The sequence below is a fragment of the Lepidothrix coronata genome, unplaced genomic scaffold (assembly GCF_001604755.1).
Source record: "Lepidothrix coronata isolate B3197 unplaced genomic scaffold, Lepidothrix_coronata-1.0 Scaffold19, whole genome shotgun sequence".
Taxonomy (NCBI): domain Eukaryota; kingdom Metazoa; phylum Chordata; class Aves; order Passeriformes; family Pipridae; genus Lepidothrix; species Lepidothrix coronata.
The window spans coordinates 5,330,885-5,342,117 of NW_016690199.1; the positions used below are offsets into that span (position 1 = coordinate 5,330,885).

The 11,233-nt window shown below is 41.0% G+C and overlaps 1 protein-coding gene across 1 annotated transcript in view; it reads left to right on the forward strand.

The window, feature by feature from the left end:
* CDC42BPB (CDC42 binding protein kinase beta) overlaps positions 1-9,153 on the forward strand; it is a 94,622-nt gene extending 85,469 nt beyond the window's left edge. Inside the window, exons 31-38 of the mRNA XM_017807421.1 lie at positions 5-212; positions 3,213-3,310; positions 3,422-3,506; positions 3,664-3,781; positions 3,875-3,992; positions 5,098-5,203; positions 5,298-5,368; positions 7,405-9,153. Of these exons, the coding sequence (XP_017662910.1) occupies positions 5-212; positions 3,213-3,310; positions 3,422-3,506; positions 3,664-3,781; positions 3,875-3,992; positions 5,098-5,203; positions 5,298-5,368; positions 7,405-7,536 (936 nt within the window). The 3' untranslated portion in view covers positions 7,537-9,153. The remainder of the gene's footprint in view (positions 1-4; positions 213-3,212; positions 3,311-3,421; positions 3,507-3,663; positions 3,782-3,874; positions 3,993-5,097; positions 5,204-5,297; positions 5,369-7,404) is intronic.
* The last annotated feature ends 2,080 nt before the right edge of the window (positions 9,154-11,233 follow it).

Here is an 11,233-nt window from a genome sequence, read left to right on the forward strand (position 1 = left end):
CCAGGGAGATGGACAATCTATAAACCTGGTAAATCCTAATGACCCCTCGCTTATCTTCCTCTCACAGCAGTCTTTTGATGCCCTTTGTGCTGTGGAGCTCAGTAATGAGGAATACCTGCTTTGCTTCAGCCATATGGGAGTATACGTCGATTCGCAAGGTCGAAGGTCACGCATGCAGGAACTAATGTGGCCTGCAACTCCTGTTGCCTGTAGTATGTATATGTTTTTCTGTTGCCATATCCCTGTTGCTGCTTTACTTGTCTAAAAATAGTCAGCATTGTATTCAATTTTGCTTCGGTTTGTCTTTGAATAGCTACAGTTTAAGTTTCGATGAGTTAACAGACACGTAAGTTCTTCCTGATGGTAGTTTTGGATGTGGAGATCCTGGATGCTGCAAGAAAAGCTCTGTCTTGTTCAGGACACAGAGAATAAATAGAAGAATGCAAAATAATTTCTACAGACAGTAATCCTGGGTGCAGGACAGTGCAAGACTACCTGTCTGTGAAATTCTATAAAGATTTTTGTTCCCCTAGAGAGTGTAAATATCTAGTTGTCCGTAGGATGTCTTCTGTGTCTTATACTCAAAGTACAATAGAAAGCTGAAGAAGAAATGTAACTGCAACTCTAAAGGTTCATGAAGATAACAAGAGGTAAAAATACTAATTTTGGCAGAACTGGTAGTACTTTTTCTCCTTTTGGCTTTACTTTTTAGGGGGAGAATTTCCAAAAATAGTGTAGGTGGAGGGTAATTTTTCAACTACTCTGCGTGTTTCAGGAGCATTGATTTATCAGTTAGGTAGGATAGAGGTTACATGCAGAGCATTTTTCAGTATTCAGTAGTCAAAGGCAGGTGATGATAAAACTGGGATTCCTATTTGGAGCTCAAATAGCAATTAAAAAATTTTGAATGATCAAAGGCAAGAAATAGCTTTTTGTTTAAACAGTGCAGCAAGGAGTTAGGTGCATGTTGGTTTGATCAGGCCAGGCCATAATAGCAGTTTGTTTAATTTTAATTGTCTTGGACTGAAATTGTTTGCTTGCTTTACACTGACCTAGTTTTGTACAGAAGTCTGAAGGAAAGGCCCAAGGAAACAATGTAGTGGCAAATTTACTTTAAAACACCATTAGCTAAAACTAATGTTTCCTTTTCCTTAATCAGCTTTACAGTTTTTAGCATTTCAGCAAACTAGACTTGCTAGTTAATGGTCTTGTCTGTTATTATTAGAAGTGTTTGTTATAACCTTCTTGTATGTGCAATCCTGAGTGGCACTGGCCTAGGGCTGTTTTTGTAGAAAGAGCAACATTTTTCGCTGCCAAAGGAACCTGGATTACTTCCCTTTTCATTAAGCTTGTCCTCCATCCTCAGTCCTGGTGCCTGTCACTAGTGATGGTGGCTTTTTTTAACTTTCCCATCAAGAGGTCATAAAATTACAGAATGGTTTGGGTTGGAAAGAATCTTTAAGATCATCTAGTTTCAACTCTCCAGCCATGGGCAGAGACACCTTCTACTAGACCAAGTTTCTCAAAGCCCCACCCAGCCTGGCCTTCAGCACTTCCAGGGATGGAGCAGCTTCTTCCACAGCTTCTCTGAGCAACCCGTTTGACTGCCTGCCAGGAAAGAATGTCTTCCTAATATCCAGTCTAAACCCACTCTCAGTTTAAAGCCATTACTCTACATCCTATCACTCCATACCTGAGTAAAAAGTCCCTCTCCAGCTTGCTTGTAGTCCCTGTAGGTACTGAAACGTGCTATAAGGTCTCCCTGGAGCCTTCTCTTCCCTAGGCTGAACAACCCCAACTCTCTCAATTTGCCTTCATAGGAGAGATCATTGAAGTGGAATTGATTCTCTCCCTGTTATGGTTTCTACTGTGGTAAAGCACCATGTACAGAGGTTTAAGGGTACAGCAGAGAATTTGTCTCTGGGGCATTTGGTGCCCTCACACATGGAGAGGGCAGGGGCTGCACTCACACAGCTCTGTTATCCCAGGCGGCCTGTCTGGGTTGCTGCTACACCAGCTTGATTCTGTGCTGAGTCAGTGCAGGTGTCATGGGGCTGCTTGGCTCTAGTGCAGCCTAGTGCAAAGCGTTGGAGCCAGCAGGTCTCGAGGCTGTAGCCTGGGCAAGCCCAGTGCAGACACTGACATGTCTCACTGGGAACCAGTCAAGATCTGGGCTAGCTCATCAGCTGTGACTCACAAGTGCCAGCCTTGGCTACAAGCTGGTCAGGCAGAAGCAGTTGGTGTTTCTGCCTGATGCTCAGTTCTCTCCTTTGATTTGAACATCCAAGCCAACTGTGACCCCCTGTAATAAATACTTGACCATAAATCATTTTTGTGATACATATATATGATAGCTGTCCAAGGCTTTGTGTGAATGAATTTAATACTAGCACCACACCTTACTTCAGTTTTTCTAAGAAGATTTTGTGATGTGTTTAGTGTCCTTTTGGGTTATTTTCATTTTGCTTATTGAAGCATCTCTTCTCTGTTAAATCCCATAAGTTTCTAGAAACTGTTCTTTACATCAGAACACAGCCTTTACATGAGCAGAAGCATGTTGTTACGAAGCTCTAGAGATCTCCGCTTTTCATTTGGCCTAAAATAAAGTTGTCTGCTGATGCCTTTTATGCTTTAAAAAAAAAAAGTTGAAAAGAAAATGAGTTATGGGCTTTAAGCATTGTGACATTTTTATGTTAACCTGATGAAAGCACCCATACATGAATATCTAAAGCTAGATAATTGTTAGCAAAAGAGGAAGGAAATTGAGAACAGATCTGCATCATGAGTTCACGACCCAGCTCACAGATGGTGGCCCTCTCATCTCCTCTGCACACAGCAGATGTATCGTTAGTTTGCTGCTTCCGAAATGAAGTAATCCATAGAAAAGCTAGCTGCTCACTTCCTACCACCTAGCAAATTTGTATGCATGTGAAAACTTCAGATGCCATTTTGCAATTTCATGAAATGGCAGTGTGAAGTTTTAAAAATACTGGAAGGGTCAAATTTAAATCTTTCCATGATGCTGGTAGTTGTCATTAGCAAGTCTATTATCACGAAAAATTCTATTTGAAACTGGGGCTTTGAAACAGTGTTTTAAAATGTGTCTCTCACATAGTGGAAAACTTGTAAGTATTGAAATTTGCTCAAATATATGTCAGATCTGGACTACTGAAATGACATTAGGGTTTTCTGTTTGTTTTTAATCTGTGCAGGTTGCAATTCTTCTTATGTAACAGTGTATAGCGAGTATGGTGTTGATGTATTTGATGTTAACACTATGGAATGGGTCCAGACTATTGGCCTGCGAAGGGTAAGTAATTTTCCTTGAATATTGAACTTAATTGGGCTAATTTCAAATGAGATGTTTCTTCATGGTGTATGCTGGGCTTGAGTTAATTCGCTGTCTCCTTCCTCAAAACAGATCAGACCATTAAACATGGATGGCACACTGAACCTCCTTAACTGCGAGCCACCGAGACTAATATATTTCAAGAACAAGTTTGCAGGTGAGCAAAGGGCAAGGGGAGAAATGGGGAACTGATATGAAGCTAACTGAGTAAATTTAACCGTGTTATTACCTTTGCATCGGATGAAATTTGTGTTGGATACATCTGGGTCAGTGTGTACCTGTACATGTGAAATTGCTTTGTGGTATTACAGCAGGAGCTGGCCTCAGTGTACCAGAAACATCTGACAACAGCAAGAAGCAAATGCTTCGAACCAGGAGCAAAAGAAGATTTGTATTTAAGGTTCCTGAGGAAGAGCGATTGCAACAAAGGCGGTAAGAATTTAATTGTGGCACATAACTTAATGTGTATGATGACATGCAGAGACTGGGAATGCTTATTAAAAAAAAATCACTCTGTTCTTTTAGGGAAATGCTTAGAGACCCTGAGCTAAGGTCAAAGATGATTTCTAACCCAACAAATTTCAACCACGTGGCTCATATGGGACCAGGAGATGGAATGCAGGTTCTCATGGACCTCCCACTGGTAAAATACATTTTAAAGGGAGAGAGATATATGTGCATTTGTTCTTGATCACAAAAACTGTGAAGATGAGCTGTATGGGCTTCAAGTATTATCTCTGTACCAAATTCTTCTTTAAAGCCTTTTGAGAAAGGTGAACCTTCCTGCTGTGTAATGCTTCTAAATCCTGTGCAAGGAAATACTGTTAGCTGGCTTATGAATGAGACACTGAATGAAACAGATATCACTGCCAGGAGCTTGTTAGTAGTTTTGTAAATAATCCGTCTCTCCTCCTTCCTTTTTCTTGTTTCTCTTCTTAAAATAACAGAATGAATTTCCTTTCCCCTCATCCTCTCGACATTCTGCTCTTGATATCACCTCCAACAGGCTTTGAGCACGTCTATCACATGAGCCCTATCTCTGCTGAATTCTCTCTCCAGAGTGACCATTCCTCACTGCAAGGCTCCCCTCTGCTTTCTTCCTCTTCCTGTCCCTCCTCTGCTTCCCTAGCAAGGGTAGGAGTAGCTACAAACTGTTAGGAACTGGAATGGTATGCTTGTGGCACTTTGCCAATTCTAGAGCAATAACAAGAGGGAAAAAACTAATGCTGTGGAGGTAACTAAAATGCATGTGAGTTGCAGTGCTTTCTAGCATTAATTTTATTTTGTATTTAACTAATACATCATTTTGTGAGCTATTTTAGTGTTAAGTCCACAAGGGGAAGACAAATGTGAAGGTACATGTCTACATTCTGTATGTACCCTCCATTTCATAGCTGTTAGTCAGGCTTTCTCTTGTCTTTCTCAGATAGCCCAGATGTGGGTAAGGCATTTGTTCTTTCAGCAGGAGGAGGAAGGAAAGCAGAGCTGTTGGTACAGTCCCTGCCCCTTCATATAGGGTTTGCTGGCTGACAGGTTTTAGTGGCTGCTATGGGGCTTAGTTTTTTCTCTGTCTTTCTCAGGGTTTGTGTCTGTTACTGAAAATATGTGGATGTGGTCAAGTAAGTTCAGTTTTTCTACCAACACTGGGTTGTAATAGCTTCAAAAGCACAGTAAAGTTTTCATGAGTAACAACTTCTCGTTGGATAGCCTTTGTTGCTGGCTAACAAGGTGTTTCATCTCAACTGTAGAGTGTCCTACCTCCTGCACAGGATGAAAAAACCTGTCCGTCTGCAGCAAACCTCTCACGGCAGCAGCAGCAGAGAAACAAAACCTACATCTCGTGGCCCTCATCAAGTAAGGCTGTGGAAGGAAGCTTGTCAGTTCTGCACTGTAATCTGTGGCATTAACAAGAGGTGTAAACCTGCCTTTTTTCCTTTATTCCCTCCAGGTGGCAGTGATGTGGGAGTGGCCATGCCTTCCCGAAGTATGTCTGACCCTGACCAGGAGTTTGACAAAGAGGTAAAATAGCTTTTGTTAAACGGAGACTGGTGATATCCTGTTGACGTAGGTTGTTTTCTTTTTCCAATAAATTACATTTCCTAGGAAATACTTCATAGAGACGTTTATGGAGATGTTTTCCTTCCACAAATGTTTTTTCCAGCCTTTTAATATATGTTTGAAAGTTAGATATGCCAGCACAAAAGCAAAGCTGTGAAAAGATCTTTTTATGGTGATATTTTAAGAAGTATTATGTCTTGGATTAAGCTTTATAGGCAAGGCAAATTTGACTAATTGATGAAATGTCCTCAAAGCTCCTAAAATTGTTCTCTGGGCTATTAGCATAGAATAGCAAAGTAATATGACTCGTTAAGTAATTTTCTGTGCTGCCTTAAGGAAGGCATTTTGTCATGTAACTTGAGAAGGAATCATATTTTAAAATACATAGAATTGGTTTTAGTAAGAGTACATGCCAGTAGTCACCAAACCATAAGTGTCCAGGCTGTACAAAACTGGTGTTCCTGAATCTAAATAGAGAAGATATATGATTTTTGCTTCCTTGATTTATCATGTGTGTAGCTTCTTCCAAGCTTTCCTGAGGGACTGTCTGTGCAATGAAAGTGTTAGGAAAGAAAGTGTTAGTGGTCCTGCGAGACAAACTCTTAGATCAAGATCTTTTTTAGTGCTTTTTGATACCCAACTGCAAGCCCATGTAATGTTCTAGATTTTTAAGCATGTTTTCCTGAAGCCAGAGCTTTGCAGGGTCCCTTAGTACACCCCAAGTCCAGAGTTCTGATTACAGTCATGTTCTGACTTCCTTTGTCACCTTCAGTAAGCCATTAAAAGCACAGGAAAATAGGGATCTCTAAACAGTCTTGATTTTCAAAGGTGATGATGATGGACTATGTTAGTTGACTTAGTTATTCTGCACATCCTTTCCAAATTCCATTATATTCCATGCTGTAAAAATACTTGCAGTTTGTAGGCACAAATGATAGATTCTAAAGGAGACTTTTTACAATCTTTTCTCTTTTGGTGTATCTTACAATATCTTGTGACTTTCTAAATGTTAAAAAATTGTAGTGTGAAACTGGAAAGAGGCTCTAATAACACCTTTTGGCTTTATACTTTTTTCCCCCGTAGCTTTTGGCTTTATTGCAGCATGAACTGGATCATGTTAGGATAATCTTGTTATAGATGATCTTATTATTGTTCAAGCCATGCAAAATCTTGTGAACAGCATTCTCGAAGGATGTTACCTTTCAATCTATTTGCTAAATATATATTTCCCTTTCTTGAAAATAACTTGCTGCAATAGTACCAGTTTTTCCTGTGCAGTGTTTCATTAGCTGTGAATGTGTGCAGTGCTCAGAGTTGTAACTCACCAAAATAGTGGGAATCTTGCCAGCCATCCTGTTGAAGTGAGACCAGGCTGTGAAGGCAAATATCCAACAACTAATCTAACACTGGGGAAATAACTGTGGATAGTCTTTATTAGATATTGACGTAGGATGTATCCAGTAAGTCTGTTCTGTTTCCAGATCTCCAGCCTGATTCTTGGCAACCTTCACTCTTTTGTCGGGCACTTCACATGCTTGTTGCTGTTTTGTAGACAGTTCACATGCTTGTTTCCTTCCTTCTCACCAAACTGAGGATGATTTGACTGTAATCGTTTACATGTTTACATGGGTAGATAAACCTCCTCCGGGGCTATAAAAATTACCTAGAAATTGCAGGCTGGTAAGTTCTGAACAACAGTGAACAGACAGATGCATTCCATCAGGAAAGTTTTGCAATGGCTAACAGAGGAGCTGGAGATGTAGCGATTTCCACATACTTTACCATAATTCCTGTTACGTCAGAAGGTCACCTTTGGGACTACACTACAGCCTGTTGATAATGGAAGTACTTGCATGAATGTTGAACTATGACATTAATGTAATGCACACTGCTTCGTAGGTGTTGCTCACCCTAATTTTTGAGTGCCTTTGAAAGCTCTTGAGTGTAAAGAATTCACTTTAAGTAAACATAATTTTTTTAATGTTTCTCGTTAACAGCCTGATTCAGACTCCACCAAACACTCTACTCCATCTAACAGCTCAAATCCAAGCGGTCCCCCAAGTCCCAACTCTCCTCATAGGAATCAGCTTACGCTGGATGGACTGGACCAGTCAACCTGTGACGCGTAACACTACCGCTCTCACCATTCCAGCTCCGGTCATCCGCTACTCCATGGTATTCAAGAGCAGGGCAAAGCTGACTCAGATGCTAGTGCCAAGACTGACACAGACTCTCTAGTGTTGTACAAGAATAATTATATATCCAGATTGTAGATACAAACTATTGAAATGAAGAAAATTCTTTACTAATAGCGATCAAGCTTTTTATGCAGAATTGTTCACTGCTCAGCTATGGTTGGTTCCTTTCTGCACAGCTGTGACATGGTTTTATTGCATAGGAGCATTTAAGGCCACCAGTAAATAGTCTTATTCTTATGGTGAAAGAGAAATAGAGAGAGATACTGATAATGTTGCTACAATATCAGGAATATTATTTTTCTATAGAATGATGTAATGTCTGATTAGCAGGAAATCCTTTTAGACAGAATTTGGACCTCTAAATAGGAAATGTGAGCAGGTCTAGTTACATCCTCAGATGAATACACTTTTCCCTTTTTCCCATAACTGTTTGTTTCCTAAATCTTAAGGAGAATGCTAGGAAGCTGTAGGTCGTTTCCAACATCACCAGGAAGTCAAATGAAAGCTGGTTATAGTTTTGTGGCCTTTTAAATCATTTAGCCATTACATATACAGCTGCATAACTGTCTTTCTATCTTTCTACCAACTTTTTAGTCTTGTACATAGGACTACTGCCAGTTATCTCTTTACCCATTCCCTGCTTTTTAGTCCTCATCAGTCACTAGTCAGGGCTTTTAAAATACTGGTAATTACTGCTGTGAAAAAAAAAAATTTTACTCCTAGTTCCTGCCTATCTCCTCCTGAGAAGTTGTTTCTCCTGGGTTTTTTGGTGTAAGGACACACTACGCTGTTTAGCTAGCAAGCCTTCTCGTGGACGCATTGCCCTCGAAGTCCGCCTGACCTAAGGGACTATATCGCACTAAAACATCAGTCTGCTTTATTGGCTACCAAAGTGGAACGTGAAGGATGTGTAACTGGGGGTGCTGCTTTTCTCATTAACTGTATCCTCACCTGCATGAAGACCCCATGATTATTAATCAAGTATTGATCATGTAGAAAAATGCACAACACACTCCTGTATATTTTGCGATGGCCCACGTGCAGTGATGTTTTGCGTGTATATTTAATCTCATGCTTCCATGTATTATACATTTAGTAATCAAGGATTTGTGACCATGTTTCATTAAAAGCTTGTAATTAATTCCGTGGCTGGCATATCCAGTTTGTCATTGTCACACTAGTGTGCCTTCTGTGCCAATTTTATGACAGTTGGATGTCACTTATTTAAAATTCGGTTTAAATGGGCTAATGATATGCCAATGGCTAATGTTCTTTTCTGAAACACTGTATAGGACGTGCACTTATCTTTAGTTTAAACTGAGTGTTCTAGTCAACATTTAATCCTGTTACGTTAAGTGTTCGACAGTACTTGCTCTTTTTCTCAGATTCTTGATAAAGGGGCTCAGTTAGAGCTGGACACTACTGCTTTGGGGGTTTTCTGGTTTTTACTTTTTTAATGTAAGTCTAAGTCTTTGTAATTATTGAATTGTGAGAACATTTTTGAACAATTTACCTGTCAATAAAGCAGAAGAGGGAGGTTTTAAAGTTCATAGTCGTCTGTCTTGACATCTGAAAACAATCTACCACTGACACTTGCTTTAGTCTCATGGTAAATTCACTTCGTTCACATGGATGTTTTACATAAACTTAAAGATACTTCGAAGCTCTGTAGGCGAACACTACGAGGAAGGTGCAAGTTACTGCAGGTAAATGAATGTTCAGGAGAAACAGAAGTCCTTTGGGTGGAATACAGTGTTAAAATGTTGTGCCCTCAGTTTGTGTTAGAGTTGTCATTTCACTGAGTCACTGGCCCTATTAGTTCCTTTTTAATTGATTTATGTGACTGCTTCCTTACGGCTGAAGCACAGTAAGGAGGCTGCAGGATCTATTCAGGCATCTTAAGGGTGATAAAACAATAAATATTTTTGACCTGTTGTCAAAGCAGTAGTCCCAAAGAAATGAATATTTCAAGGATTGGTGTGTGAATGGTGCCGCCCCTCATATAGGGTGGTTTTTTTTTAAAGCTCCCCTCATGCTCTGGTATTCGAGCACCACAGAGCCCACTGTAACTAGAGCAGAGCAATATCTTCTCCAGTGTGTTCTGGGTAAACATCCCTCACCCATAACGGAGTGCCTGAATTGCTTCTTGGTTTGGCTCACCCTTAAGAGGGAAGGCCTTAGTGGGTGTTTTGGACCCTGCTGTTCCTTGCCTGACCAAACCTAGATGGGCAGACTGGGGCAGGTTGGCTTGGGAGAGTGCACCCATCCCATCCTGGGGATGGGGTGATAGCTGACAGGAGGTTTGAGGCTGTGTGCCGGAAGCATTCTCACAAGTATTCATGCTAATCAGCCTTTGACTTTTAAAAAAGATTTCTCCTGCTCTTGAGCTGATTTTTCTCTGCACAGTGAGGACTTAGGATGACAACAAAGTCTTTAATTATGGGGGTATTAAATCATAGCACTCAGCAGTGCCAGGGCTTGGTTATAATTTAAGCAGGAGAACGTTTCTAGAAAAATAAATTAATTGCTCATATGAATACATTATTCTTTTCTTTCATTTTTTTTTCTTCCCTCAAGTCTGGCCAAGCAGAATTCCTTCCCAAGTCCTCCGCCACAGGCCTTTGCAAATCATCTGTTCCCTTGAGGATTCTGATTCTGGTTACCTAAAGAATCCTCTTGAGCCCTCAGGAGAACTTTCAGAAATGCAGAAATTCAGGATGTGAAATGGTCTTCTGACAATGCGCTTTCTTATCCCTGGAGGCTACCAGTCTAGGATCGAAAGTGAGGAATTGAGCTATGCAAGGAATGAGGATAATTTGGTCTCTGCCAGTTCCTTTGCTCATTCCATTTTCACAGAGGCATTACATCAGGTCCCAAAGCTGGGGTGATGGGCACACCACTCACCAGAACAAGTTGATCACTTCTAGCACAGACCTTCTCCTCGAAGCTGCGTATTTTGGAATACATCATGGTGTTCTTGCCACCCTAGACCTAAACTCATCTGCCACCACCTCTGTCTACAGAACAGATGTGCTGAGAAGAAACAGCTTCCTAAATAGGTGCAATCTGCTGGAGGGGTGTGTGTAAACACTTTATCTTTGCAGGGTGTTTAACTCAGGGAAGTCACAGGGGGGCTTCAGCACGGAAATGCTGGAGGTGCAGGCACCCTTGTTGTTCTGCACAGCGCCAGATTGGGCATCCCTGGGAGAGAGCAGATGTGTAAAAACCTTAAGAGTAAGCTTAAAGCACTTGAGAAGCAGGAAAGTGTTTGAGGGAAGAGATGACTGTGGGAACTGCACTGCACCTTGAGGTGCAGTTAAGCAAAGTATTAGTTAAAGGAAGGTGTTTCATGCATCCTGACCAAAAACCTTGCCTAGCTTATTTTAAAAGAAAAAGGAAAAAAAGAGACATGGTATTCTTGTATGCCAGGCTACTGGAGCATCTCATGTTCCAGTCTGCACCCTGTCTGAAACAGCTCCAGCAGTCAGAAGGGAGGACAACCCAAAAAGCAGCAGTCACCTGCCCAGCCCTTGCCTTCCATTGCTGTGCCTTCTGTCCATTTGCACCCCTGAAAATGTGGCTCCCCTCTCAATTAACCCTTACAGCCTTGGGGCTCCTCACAACTTGT